At 35.9% G+C, this 14,128-nt stretch overlaps 1 protein-coding gene across 1 annotated transcript; it reads left to right on the top strand.

Annotated features, from left to right (window-relative positions):
* The first annotated feature begins 224 nt into the window (after positions 1–224).
* LOC139146338 (excitatory amino acid transporter-like) lies at positions 225–13,361 on the top strand. Its single transcript, XM_070717746.1, has 11 exons — positions 225–321; positions 2,023–2,117; positions 2,694–2,892; positions 4,914–5,124; positions 7,165–7,207; positions 7,720–7,936; positions 8,737–8,863; positions 10,303–10,536; positions 10,776–10,970; positions 11,628–11,762; positions 12,595–13,361. Exons 2-11 carry the CDS (start codon positions 2,046–2,048, stop codon positions 12,845–12,847), a joined length of 1,686 nt encoding a protein of 561 aa, XP_070573847.1. The 5' UTR covers positions 225–321; positions 2,023–2,045; the 3' UTR covers positions 12,848–13,361.
* Positions 13,362–14,128: the final 767 nt, after the last annotated feature.

Below are 14,128 nucleotides of genomic sequence, written 5' to 3'. Positions count from 1 at the left end.
ACCTCAGAAAAATAATAGTTTAGGGTCGAAAAATCGGCATAAAAGACAACCTCTCTCAATCGATGGTGCCGATGGGATAGAAATTTAATCCTTTCACCGTGACCCCATGTGACCCTTTTGTTTGCTGCCCTCTACGACGGGAAATGTTGGATGTGTGAAACCGTGTTTGTTCATGCGTTTGTTACGTTTTATGCGTAGACACATGAAATAGTGGACTTGTTGCCATTGCTTTCATTTACGGTTCACATGATGGAAGAACGTACGCTGCAGCTTGACTGCCCCACAAGAAATTGTGGATTGCAAGAAATCAAGAATGAGACTGTAAGTGGCCAACCTGTTAAAATTTATCGAGTCTGATAATTTTTGTACAGCGTTGATTTGAAAAGAGAGTTGTGTGCGCACGACACCTTCCTCATCTCGTAGTACACCTTGCCGCGCCGATGTTTCTATATTTTCACCCTCAGCGAAAGTTGGTTCATCTGACTAATATAGTATGATAGTAATAATTAGGCAGCGATTACAAAAATCCTACAAGGTGGCACCGCGTGTGAAAGTCTGTCATATATTCTACGAAAATAAGAGTGATGTCTATGTAAATACCGAGCATTGGTTTTCGGACAGCAGATGTTGAATGATTACTTGACAAACTCACGGCAACGACAGCCATATGGTTGATACACGTTTACTATTGATATCAATTATCATGCATAAAATATAAAATATAAAGACAAAATCTAAAGGTCACTACAGAACATTCCACACTTCTCAGCCTCGAGGCTCGTAGTTTCAGTGTTTCCATTAACTGTGACCGATTATCTATATCCATTCTATCATAACTGGTCTCGCTAAGTTCTGCCATTATTATGTGGGATGTTCCGAAAAATGTAACAGCGAATGTGTCAATTCATGTTCTGTGCGCTGCCAAGTACTTTTAAAAGCCAAAACAGGGCAAAAATTCTAACTTTTACTCTTTTGGCCGGGTCACCTCACATTATCGAGATTCAATGATTTTGCTGAATGCATTCTGTCACCTAGTGACATTACCGGCTGACTTTGTGCCATGTCATACGCTAACGGCAACGGTTCATAAAAAATTAAAATGTAATAAATACTGCGATAAGTTTTTTCCTGTCTCTTTGAAAATGTTCATTGTTGTCCTCTGTATCAACCACAGGTTTTCTACTCTTCTTTCCCATCAAGACAGAGGAGTGTCTGTAACAATTCCCATCCAGTTTTCCAGTTGAGTTATAAATTTAAACTCATTACCCAGAGATGAGGCTAAATGTTTAGTTGACGTTTGATTTGTGATTTTAGTGTACAAATTTTTCAGTAAATATAACTTTTGATGATTTTTTCATCATAAGTATCTAGGTGGATTGATTGATCAGAGGATTCATTAGGGAAAGATGTATTCAAGTAAAACTCCAAAATTAAACAGGGAAGCCTGTACTTTATAAGATTGGTTGTGCGTTGTAAAAGGCCCCCAAAAATATATTTGTTTCAGGAATGCAACATACTTTATCTAAATTTGTCTTACTTTTCATTTAAAAAATAATACAGGATGTTACCACATTTACTATAAAAAAGAAAAAATTTTCCAACCAAACTACTCCATTTCATATATGCAAATAACTGGAACCACACATAAGCTGTTTTTGTTTTAAACTTATGAATAGCAGGCAACAATTCTAATATTGTTCTCAATGGCGGACATACCAGTCAATACCAGTTACTACCAGTGTGTCTATCTATCTATCTATCTATCTATCTGTATGTCTATCTATCTATCTACCCACAAGTCTGTCTGACTGTCTATCTGATGTATATCTAATATCAGTCATAAATTCTACCACTTGCATATTTCTGTCTGCCCAGCCATCAGATCCTTGATTTCTCCAATTATTCATTTCTTCTATAAGATTTAATCGTTATAGAGAGAAACTTAATATCAGCTTGGCCAAACCCTCTCAATATAACAGTTACCAACTCTTGCTGCATGCACTGTTCCTTTTCATCTTCCAGAAGTTATACACCGAACTGAACTGATGTTCAACATGGTTGACATTGAATCAGGTTCAGAAACTGATGCGATTCAGCCAAAGCCTTGGCATGCCAAGGTAAGCAAATCTACTTCTCTGAAATTTTTGAACCATTTCACTCCTTTTCCCCAATACAGATCCATGCTCACTATTGTAATCAATGGAATAGAAAACATGGCTGTATTAAGTAAGGGTCAAACTTGTACTTATAGAAATCAGAATGGTAAAAGTAAATAAAGACGCTTATCATAAGACAAAAATCACTGCTGGATATTCTAAAATGGACATTCCGAAAATGTTCAAGTAAAGAAAGTGACTTTATCTTCATAAAATGTTCTCACTGATCTCAACATGCTGTTAATCAACTTTTGTATTGCCAAATTTTTCATATTTCATTTTTAACCATCTGTAAACAGTCACAAACTTTCATGAGCATGTGGTACATCATACATGTATAAAGCCTTTATCATCATTACATTGTTTTCACTGCACGGATCTATTTTGAAGCATGTTACTGTATCGACAGAATATAAAGGGGCAACACCTCAACAATTTGAAGGATGGCCAGCTAAAGTAATTTTACAGTACACAAGTGTTTACATACAGTATAGTCCTGAAGGATGACTTGTAATTCTGTAATTTTACTGTACACAGGTACTGGCATGGATCAGGAAGGACCTCCTACTTGTTCTGACAGTAACAGGTGTGGTCCTTGGCATCATCTTTGGACTGGCCTTACGTGCCATCGAACCATCAGAGACGGCCATACTGCTGATAGGATTTCCAGGGGAAATCCTTATGCGTCTCCTTAAAATGTTGATATTACCGCTTATTATATCTTCACTTATCACAGGTATTGTTAGTAAATTTCTCAACAGCTACTTCACTGCTTCTTTTGTACATCCTTACAGACTCAATTACAAAGCAACAACATAGACTGTCTATAATTTGAAAGCCCCTGTAGCTCTAACTCTTGAAATTTGTTGACCTGAAAAAGGCTGTCTAGTTTCACTGGTTTTCTTTAAATTCTACAAATTTAAAGGATATAGTTTTTTACTACTGAAAAATTGGACATTAAATTTCAATTTTAAACGTTATCTTTATTTCCTGCCATTTTAAAACAAAAAGTATGATGTCCCAGTTGGAAACATTCAACACTACGCATTACATTGGACTACTCTGTTGTTTCTCTGAAGATTCAAATGCATATGTGCATGATGTACAGTTTTTTTGCTTTATTTGCATGAGGGCGCCATTTTGTATTTGGGCAAACGTTCATTATTCATCGTGCTCAAAATTGCACATGCAGTCCAAGTGGACAGTTATACTTGTATAAACACTCCTCAAAGAGTACATTCCCACGAACTTGTTTTAGTTTGGAAGTAAAATCACAAAAATAATGCTAAAAGATATAGCTTTTGGGCCTTTAATATCGCAGTACATCCAAACACAGACATGGTATCACATACAAACAGACATAGTCATTAAAGCACAAAAAAGTGAAAACTGTAGATCCACAGTGGTGCAGCAATTATCAGGTTTGGCAGTGAAACCCATGAATATTTGAAATACAATTTTGCCCAAACATATTTGGAGCAAGCAGACTTTATCTGATTGTTGATATTAGGTAGGAAAAATTTCTCCGAAAAAGTTTCATACATACGACTGTCACTGCAAAGAGCGCCCTCTATCAGGCAATATTTCATATTAACCCAAGAGTTATTGCCTATACAATGTGCCCAGAAAACATTTTTGATCAAGTTGGTGGTGTTACAAAATATTGAACTGAGCTCACATTGATGACAGTACATTACTAATGTAAGGATAAAAGGTTATAATTATCAAATTTTACATAATTGTATTACAAAAAATATCCCAAAACAGAATGCTCTGTCCCCGCATAATTAATATCACAGAAAGAAATTTGACAGTGGCTGTGTTCAGAAAAAATCCAGCAAAATTGTGACACAAATTCATAATCGAGAGTGTTTGATAGTGATTTAGATTTGCCGAATCTTGCTATTCACTTGAAAAAAATATAATTTATCATGTGAACCATGTTTCTATTCCCCAAATTACACAACTCTGTCACGTTATAGGATGTACCTCAATATCTTGCTTGCCAGGTTAACCTGCTAGTGCAGGAATAAAAATGTTTGCACATCTGCACAGTATAGCCATCACAGGCTATGATAGAGTCCTTTCTTGATACCGTTTCATTTCCTGATGTTCAACCAAGCTTGATTTTTCACAGACATTTCTCAATTAGGTGTCAGATCACAGTGTCATTCACTGTTATAAGGTGTATTCCTTTCATTCATTTTATATTGTTGAACATTTTTTCTTTGTGGTACATAATCTCTATAACCTCTGTGATTTTCATTCCTTACGAGAGTATGTGGACATATATTATAATTCTGGTGAATTATGAGATCTATCTATAAAAGCAAGCACAACTCAACCTGTTGCCATTTCATTCATCCCATCACTATTTGTATCACAGCTAATGTCAATTATGTTGTCCCGCGCGAACGTCATAAAAGGACTTTTCCTCAAGCTGAGAGCTAGTGCGCATGCCAGCCGTGGTATATCTTTAATATACCACGGTTCTTTTTGCGTCTCGACCAATCAGATCACTGTATTTGCACCATCAATATACTGGTATGATATATTATAAAATATATTATATGAGTTAAGGTGATGTAAGGAGTAGATTGCGTTATGAAAATGAACACAACCAAGTTAACCTGAGTTGTGTGGTATAGTTTTGCTGAGTGTGACTATGTGCAAAGGAGTATCCAACCTCTTGTATTGTGTGTGTAGGGTTTGTTTTATGTCTAACTCAGAATTATGTGTGTGCTGTGTTTGTTTTAGGGCTAGCTCAGTTGGATGCCAAGTCGAGTGGCAGAATGGGAACACGTGCCTTGGTCTACTACTTTTGTACGACTCTGTTTGCTGCCATACTGGGAATTATCTTGGTTGTTTCCATCCATCCCGGCGACCGTGAAAAGAAAGAACAACTGGACATTGAAGAAGGAGATGAAAGGAAAGTGGACACCCTTGATGCTATTTTGGATTTATTACGGTATGTCCTGACATTTTGATCCGAGAAGTACAATACAATTTCACAAATATGTCCATTGAGAAATTATTCATTAACTTGTAGACCAACCACTATCTTGCTCTTTGTTCTGCCACGCATACTTTAACTTTTGCAGAGATTTCAATCCAGAGTTCAGTATTATGATAGGACATTGGAGGGATTGGCCACCCCTGTGTCTGTGCAAAATTTTCATCATTTCGTCTTCACACTAGGATTCATTTTTCATAACACAAGAATATATAAATTAGGGATTGTTATGTAAATTATCTATGTAACTGCTATGTTTGAATGGATGCTGAATTGGGTAATTTCATTACATACACTTGAATTTACAAACTCTTTGAAGATATCCTTGCAGTGTTCAGATTTTTGCTGGGTCAATGTGTAGCCCTCAAATCTGTATTCTTATGAAGGTTTTCATGCATCCCAGGCAGACTCAGAGACCTTGAATATCAATTCAATCAGAGTACATTGAAATGAATAATGCTTTTTCCAATCTATTCCCAAGACTAGCAGAGTGACTTGATGCAGGATTGTAACCTTCCTATTCCAGGGATACAGCCTTGCCTTGTGAAATTGATCTTCCAGTCTGTACAGTTGTCTTGAGACAAAAAATTATGTGTATTAAATAATTGTTGTATATTTCTTTTTATTAACCCTTTGAGTGCTGTAATTTTTCCCACCAAAATTTTAGTGCAAGATTTTACCAATTTTTTAAGAATTTTTCTGTATTTTTTGTGATGATTTTGGACCAAATTGAACATCACATTTCATTAGCTGTAGTTTTATATCAAAATTTTGGCAAAAATAATTGGGCTATATTTTAAGAGGCAACAAAAATTTACTTTCACACTCACAGGTTACACTTTGAGTGCCAAAGTCCATTCTGAGAGTTGTCGCCTTCATAAAATATATAACAGACACATTTTTTTCATTTCGAGACAATTTTTTCAAATTTTCAAAAAAAATTGATAAAAACAGTAGCATATAAATAGTTATAGCCATTTTGTCCAAAATTATGGAATGAGTTACTAAAAACTAATAAATATTGGAAAGCTGATGGACAAAAATTTGGGTGAGAAAAATTACAATACTCAGAGGCTTAAAGGGATAAAATCACTCTCTTTTCAAATTCTTTTGGTTTATTTTTGTTTCTGGTGAGAAGTTATTTTGCTCTTTGTTACCTGACACACATTGAATTATTGATGACTGTAGCTCTACTTTCTTTTTGTGTATACACATAATATGTAAATGTGATTATTACATAATTTCTTCCACATATAATTATGTCACTGAGGGAGTAGAATCTGATGACCTGCAATTTCTCACATGAAATAAAAATAACTGATTCCATATTTAAAAAAATAATGACTTGCCCCTTTTATTCAACCTATATTTCAGTAATTATGCAATGCAAAATGCAGGGATGTTGATAATTTTCTTACCGCATGGAAAAGTTTAGTTACAGAAGGAAATTGAGATAGACACAGAGGGACTTTGTACATGTAAAAATCTCATCATTATGTTACTTGGGTGGGTTTCTCTTGCTTACACCTGGAAGTTTGCCACCTACAGGTAGTTGTTTTTTTCTGTCTATTATCTACATTCCTGAAATGCCAATAAAAACAGACATCTCTGACAAAGCAACCGTTTACTCTCAAACATTTTCTTGTAAATTATAAGGATACGATAAAAATCTTGTTTGATTGGATATTACTTAGGAATATTACATTAATGATAATCGAGTCAAGATATGTGAAATATGTGATGGAACAATAAATGCAATCATTGCTGAAGATACGAATACTGATTCATATCAGCTATGTTGTCTTGCATATTATTCCAAAACATGATAATCATCAGAAGAGTTTAGAAATTGATGTCAGTTTAGGATGCACTTTCAAGTTATCAGAGTAAATTGCACTAATAATTGTAAGGTTTGGGTATACTATACTAAGCTTTATTACAACAGTGTGCTTTTTCACACTACTCACATCATAAAATTGAACTTTTCTCTTACAGAAACCTGATCCCGGCAAATTTAGTGCAAGCTTGCTTCAAACAGGTGTGTACAATGAAGTGCCCCTGAAAGATAAGTTAGCTATCCCCATTTGACCTTTAAACCTCCAAATGACCTATAAAATCAAGAAAAAGTTTAGAAGAAAAGGATAAATTGTCAGAGTACTTGTGCCTAATCTTTTAATCCTGAATCTGTAATGAACTCTTAATTGGGTGACTTTCTCCCACAGAAGTTAAATTGCTTGAGCAGAGGGCCTCCATCTATCTGTTTTAAGCATGTGCGCCCTCACAGTCTAAAAGTTAGCAGTATTTTGTTTTTGTAGAATGTGCCGTACCGTCATCAGTCATTGCACTTTCAACATCATGCAATTTTACTGTTTGACTTTACAGAAAGCAGAACAGCAGCCCAGCCTGTATTGATAGAAAAAAAATGATACACTTTGTGTAAATATGCTTCTCTTCACATCCACTAATGGCTGGTGTATTTCTTTGAACCCAAGTTCTGCTGGTGTTCAGTTTGTGATGGGTTATAATTTTGTTTTATTTGCAATTCAATAGACTAAAACAGAACTGGAAACTGTTCCCCACCTTGCACAAAGGACTATCAACGTGACACTCAATGAGGCAGCAGTTGCAAACTTGACGGACTTGGATAACGCTCGATTATACCGTATCAATGGAACAAACATTACATACGTTGAAGAGACCATCACCTATGTAGTTGGTGAAACGACCAAACGGAGCCTTGTTTTATCGGACGGAATGAACGTACTTGGTGAGTTTTTTTTGAGTTCCTTACATGTGGAAATTCTGTAATGAAATGTCAGAAAGTTCATATGATATATTTCCCAAATCATGTCAAAATGCCATGAATACAACATTGATCAACACAGCCTATATGTGTGTATAATGTCTGTTATTGTTACTAATGAATTTTGATCTAGAGTGTTATACATGGATACAAAACTGTATTGCATATTGTAAACAATTCATTGTGTGTTCAAGGCCGAAACTTTTTATTTGTAATGCATTTTGGGGAGAAGAAGAAAATATGCACTTGTTCTCCAGAAGAAAAATAATGAATATATTATTCCAAAACTGGCTTTTTTCACTTTTCTTTTACAGCATAGTCTATGAGTGCCTGTTTATCCCAATCTGATCAAAATCAGATATAGAGTACGGCGATGTCTTTACTTACGCAGTTTTCTCTTGCTGTCCCTGTAGTGAGAGGCGACAGCAAAAGAAAACTCTACATCTGATTTTAATCAGATAGTATTTATCCCTGACTGGATATAATGTTAACGTTGAACTTAATTGCAAAGTTCCATTAAAAAAATGAAAAGATTTTCTGTATTTTTAGGTTTGGTAGCATTTTAAGGAAAAATGTACAAATCTTATGAAGCAAAATTCATCTCAGTGGTTTTTTGAATGATGAACATTATATGGACAAGTTATAATGATAATAAACTTCTTTATTTATTGAGAAAAATGTTCTATTATTTGAATTTTATACATTATTACTGTCAATAAGCATAACAGCACAAGCAATATTAATACAAAAATTGATTTTTCTAGGATTGATTGTGTTCTGCATTGCCTTTGGTGTCTTGATGGCCAAGATGGGCAAAAAAGCACATGTTATGTGTCAGTTCTTCGTGATCCTGAATGACATTGTCATGCAGATGGTTCTGATTGTCATGTGGTATGTACCAAGAATACTTTCACAAATCATCCACTAGTGGTGTATATTTGTGCAAAATTCCTCCATGATTTGATGGAGCGGTATGCCATTGCTTTTCAGTGTCAGTACATTCTGGTTGATACAGATCTTGTGTACTCTCCAACTTGTCAAATTCTTTACATAAAATGAGAGTGTTTTAAATCAATGTAATACAAGTTCATGTAATATGAAAATCTCTCTTGCATCACACCAGTGACAGCTGTCCCAAGTTGATTGTGCAATATTTAAGGTAGTATGTGCCTTGAAAGTGAAAACTTTTCAACCCCTGTTTAGTTTTGATTTTCATTTGAAAATCAAAAATGAACAAGGGTCACCTTGCAAATTTTAGTACTTAGTAGTGAAACAAATTACCTGACATTTAATGACATATTTGAAATTCAAAATGGCTGCCAACCCTGTATTAATTTTGTGGGAAAAACAAAATTTTCTATTTTCAAAAAACTAAGATGGTATTTCTTACTCCAAGAGCTTTCAATTCAGCTCCAACAACTGGTAGCTTAGAAAAAAGTTATGAAGTTCAGAGAGTCTGAATATCTGTCCCCGAGGCACGTTGTACCTTAAGTAGTACACAACTTCCAGCAGTGGGTATATCACAAGATTTTCACAAATACACTGTATAAGAAATTTGATATCTCTTGAGTTTTTATAGAGTGATGAAATGATCCAAACAATTTAATCTAAGAGGTAGATTTTCACTATCATATTACAACAGTTCAAGTATACTAAGATTTTAGCCTTTAAAACTTTTTTCCTGAAACTTTTAAATAAGAACAAAGTTTGCAATTCATATGAATCCTAGATATATGAGTAATAATTAATAGCTTATCAACATTCCTGACAGTGGGCGTGTGTTTTTGTGCAAGGGCGCTTGTGACTTTAGGGACCGTTCAGTTTTTACGGCCGGGGGGGGGGGTGGGGGGGGTCATCATAATTTTGGAATCGGCGAAGGGGGAGTCATCACTTTTTCACTGGTAGGAAAGGGGGGGTCACCACATTTTCAAAAACATAATACCTACAATAAAGTTCACCTTATGCCATGGCCATGATCGACCCTCTTTACCGGCGGGCCACCTTCGGCAGCCCACTACAATAAATATACTTTATGTATTACCCATGACCCTCTTAACGGGCAGATGCCTTTGGCGGCCCACTCCAATTAGGTTTTACTTCATGCAATGGCCATGATCGACCCTCTTTACCGGCGGATGTAGGATGTACATTAGGCAAATTAATTCATGTTCAGGGCCACTTGGTCAGATTCCAACTGTTGTATACCACAAATACAGCACAGCTCTTTTCTCATCTCCACAAATCAGATCACTGTATTTTTGCCATCAGTATTCCAGTGTAATATAATTTGGTTTAGAGGTCACACTGACACAGATTTTATTTTCCTGTAGGTATTCGCCAGTTGGTATCATGTCCCTGATTGCTGCAAAGTTGCTATCCATGGGTGATCTGGAATCTGTACTGGCCCAGCTTGGCATGTATATGTTGACTGTGATTATTGGACTCATCATTCACGGATTCATGGTACTTCCAGGACTGTTCTTTGTGATTACCCGGAAAAACCCATTTGTTTACTTTTTTGGAGTGCTGCAAGCATGGATAACTGCCCTTGGCACAGCCTCCAGGTGAGTGACAATCTGTATTTTGCATATCATTAATATAACATTTTTAAATCAATACAAAAGAAGTATTTGACAGTTTTTCAGACACTAAAATATCTACGATACTTTTCAAGTTTGTTACTTGACTGGATCAAACCTTGAAATCTGTCAGCTTGAGCTACAATTACTCCACTATGACTTCATTGAAGTAACACACTGTGTACACACAAAGATTCATGTCATTCTTTTTCATCTCACACAAGTGCGGGTACTTTGCCGGTGACATTCAGATGTCTGGAGGAGAACAACAAAGTTGACAAACGGGTGACACGCTTTGTCCTTCCCATTGGTGCCACAGTCAACATGGATGGTACTGCCTTGTACGAAGCTGTAGCGGCTATTTTTATTGCTCAGATGAATGGAATAAATCTTGGTGCTGGATCTATCATAACTGTAAGGTGTGTATTTAAGTCTATAGACAAGCTTTTTTTTTGCTGGTTATGCTTTGAATCACAGTCCCTCCACACACCAGTTGGGAAAGGTGTATAGTTTTAATGTTTGAAGTACGCGATTAGGAATTGTATGTGCATTGTGGTTTGGCATCCGTATTTTACATTCATTTTTGTCGTGTTTTTCTTTCGAACATTTGCTACCCAGAACCACTGATATTTACTCTAATATCTGAAGCCTGTGTCAACCATTTTACACCCTTTGAAAATACATTTCTTGTGTTCGATTGCCATTGTCATTCTTCTTGTTTAGAAGTATGGAATCTGTTTTATGCGTCGTCCAAGTCCAAATTGAGCCTGATAATAAACTTTTACGACAGGTATCACATGAAATGTGGTGTTTATTTTGGTGTGGGGGTGGATTGTATTCAGTCCAAAATGAAGCCCTACAATTACAAACACAGACATCTTATCAAACCACAAGGCGCATTGTAACAATAGGGACCAAGGGGTTCCCAAGTGGTGTGTGGAGGGACTGTGCTTGAATATATATATTTAATTGAAGAAATATATTCCAAATGAGATCAAACACAAAGAGAGTTGAATTTTTTCAATGAAATTCAATGAAAATGAAAATGAAAAGATTATTTTTTTCATTTTCTGTAGTCTGACTGCCACTTTGGCAAGTATTGGAGCTGCAAGCATTCCAAGTGCAGGATTGGTTACAATGTTGCTAGTTCTGACAGCAGCTGGATTACCCACTGGTGATGTCACTCTTCTGTGGACTGTTGATTGGTTACTGTAAGTGTCAAAGATCATGACCCAGTGACCTCTATATTTATTCATTTGTTCATCTACCGAATAATTTTCAGTCTTACATCAATTTAATTTACTGATTCAAAGCAAACGATTGCAACCTCCAATAAATTATCATTATTTGTCACTGAAAAATAAATGCATTTACTCCATAGAACAAAACATTTTGACACCATACATACAGGATTGTCTGCAAGTTGAACACATCTGTTGTGGTGTACTTGAGAGATTGGAAGAGAGAAACAAAAAACAAAAGTGCTGAGAAATGCGCAAAATGTATCACTAATGCAGCCTTAAAGGGATATTTTTTTTAACTTTTTTGTTTCATTTGTCAACTACAGCTTTTTACTCCTAATATTTGTCAATTTTAGTTGAGACTAAAATTGAAAAGTGAAGAGTAACTGTGCACTTTGAACTTGAAGCACTGGCAAGATAAATATTTCAACATGTTTTAGGTATTTCAGCATGTTGCAGAGAGTGAAACTACAACTTGCTGTTGACGTACAGAACAAAAATCAGTGGAAAAGAATCAGAAATTATGACTTTCTGATTCTTTATAATGACTGGTATTTCTTTACTATCTTTGAAGTACTCTAACGTACGTGAAAATGTTTACGGTGTTTGCTAGTTTTCAGACTAGTTGCAGAGTACAATGTGTGAGCAAACCGTATAAGTCACACATGCATAATTATTTTTCAGCAATCTTAAATTCAAGTAATTCACAGCCAGAAAAAATGGGAACAAACTAATGTATTTTACAAAGTAGATGATCATTATCTGAATGGTTGTATGTCTTTGTTTATGTGTTTCCTCACAGGGATCGCTTCCGTACCTCAGTAAATGTACTTGGAGACTCGTACGGTGCTGGGATTATTGCTCATCTGTCAACTGTTGAGCTCAAAGACATGGATATGATGGAAATGGAGGAAGGCACAGACAGTGATGGAATTGCTGACTCAGATGACAAGTCCAAGTTACAGCCAAGTGTCAGCATGGGTGACTCTGATGACAAAGTCAATGGTTTTGTCAATGCTGAAGATCAAGATTCCATCACGTATATTTCAGAATGATACGATTGAAAAGGCGTGTCATATTGTAACGATGCCTGGCGTTACAATAAAAAGAACTTGAAGTGACCGCCTAGTTTATGAATCAAATTTCCCCATTTTATGAACAACAAGGGGTTCCATTGTAACGATGCCTGGCGTTACTTGGAAAAGCAGTTTAATAAGTGCTAGCTAAGTTTTTTTGATGCATCAAATTTCCCCATTTCATCAACAACAAGGGCTTCCATTGTAACGATGCCTGGCGTTACTTGGAAAAGCAGTTTAATAAGTGCTAGCTTAGTTTTTTTGATGAATTAAATTTCCCCCATTTCATGAACAACAAGGGGTTCCATGGTAACGATGCCTGGCGTTACCTGGAAAAGCAGTTTAAACAGTGCTAGCTTAGTTGTAAAGAAATAAAAAATTATTGAAGAATGATATTATTCTGGTCCAATGTATGTGTGACTATTGATAACATCCAATATTACATATAGGGTGTGACTTTGGTGGATTTCAGACCTTTATCAAATCTTTTCATGTTTTTAGAAAGTTTCTGAAACATCTGGAACAAAGTATCAGTCTTGTACTAAAGTGTTTCATATACAGAAAATGTTTAGAGTAAATGACATGAGATAGAAATGTAAATGTCACTCTGATGAAGAGTACTAAAATTGATGGGTCACCTGCTGGTAGATCATGTGACCATCACATGACCATGGCAGCCTCTAAGTGACAGATTGTTATGTAGGTCATTTACCCCACACTCATCATGACCTGAGTTCAATTAGTCTAGAACATTCTCAAGGTCACTGCCCTTGATGACCTCACAACCTTGAATTCAATTAGTCATGTTTGGAATGTTCTGGAAAGTTGATTAGTTGTGTAAGGGAGATAATTTTAGAACAGTAATTAGCATGTCAATAAAAGTTCTAGATTGTTCTTATATGCCTTTATAAAAGGGACGCGCTCAGCTTCCAGTCAGACTTTTGGGATCGTGTCTCTTGTGTGTTACTAAACTCCAGCAGTAGTCATTCTCAAGACTTTTCAAGACCTTCACTGCCAACGCTGGATTTATACTGTGGACTTTGTGCAGCTTCAAGCCTGCAAGGACTGTTCATTCATCCAACTGACTGTTACAACTCTGAGACTGGAGCTTTGCCGTCCCAGCTGAGATAAGTAGTCTGTACACTTTTAAAGCTTGTACTCTATCCCTGACTTAGCAATTAGTTTTATTTTCGTAATAAATTTTGTTTAAACGTTAACTGCTGAGTTCACCCTTTTGTTCGTTTTCTCTGCACGTAACAA

This window comes from Ptychodera flava, chromosome 12 (genome assembly GCF_041260155.1).
Source record: "Ptychodera flava strain L36383 chromosome 12, AS_Pfla_20210202, whole genome shotgun sequence".
NCBI classification, from domain to species: Eukaryota; Metazoa; Hemichordata; class Enteropneusta; family Ptychoderidae; genus Ptychodera; species Ptychodera flava.
The sequence above is the reverse complement of the archived record's forward strand: the minus strand, read 5'-3'. Positions and strand labels throughout refer to the sequence as shown.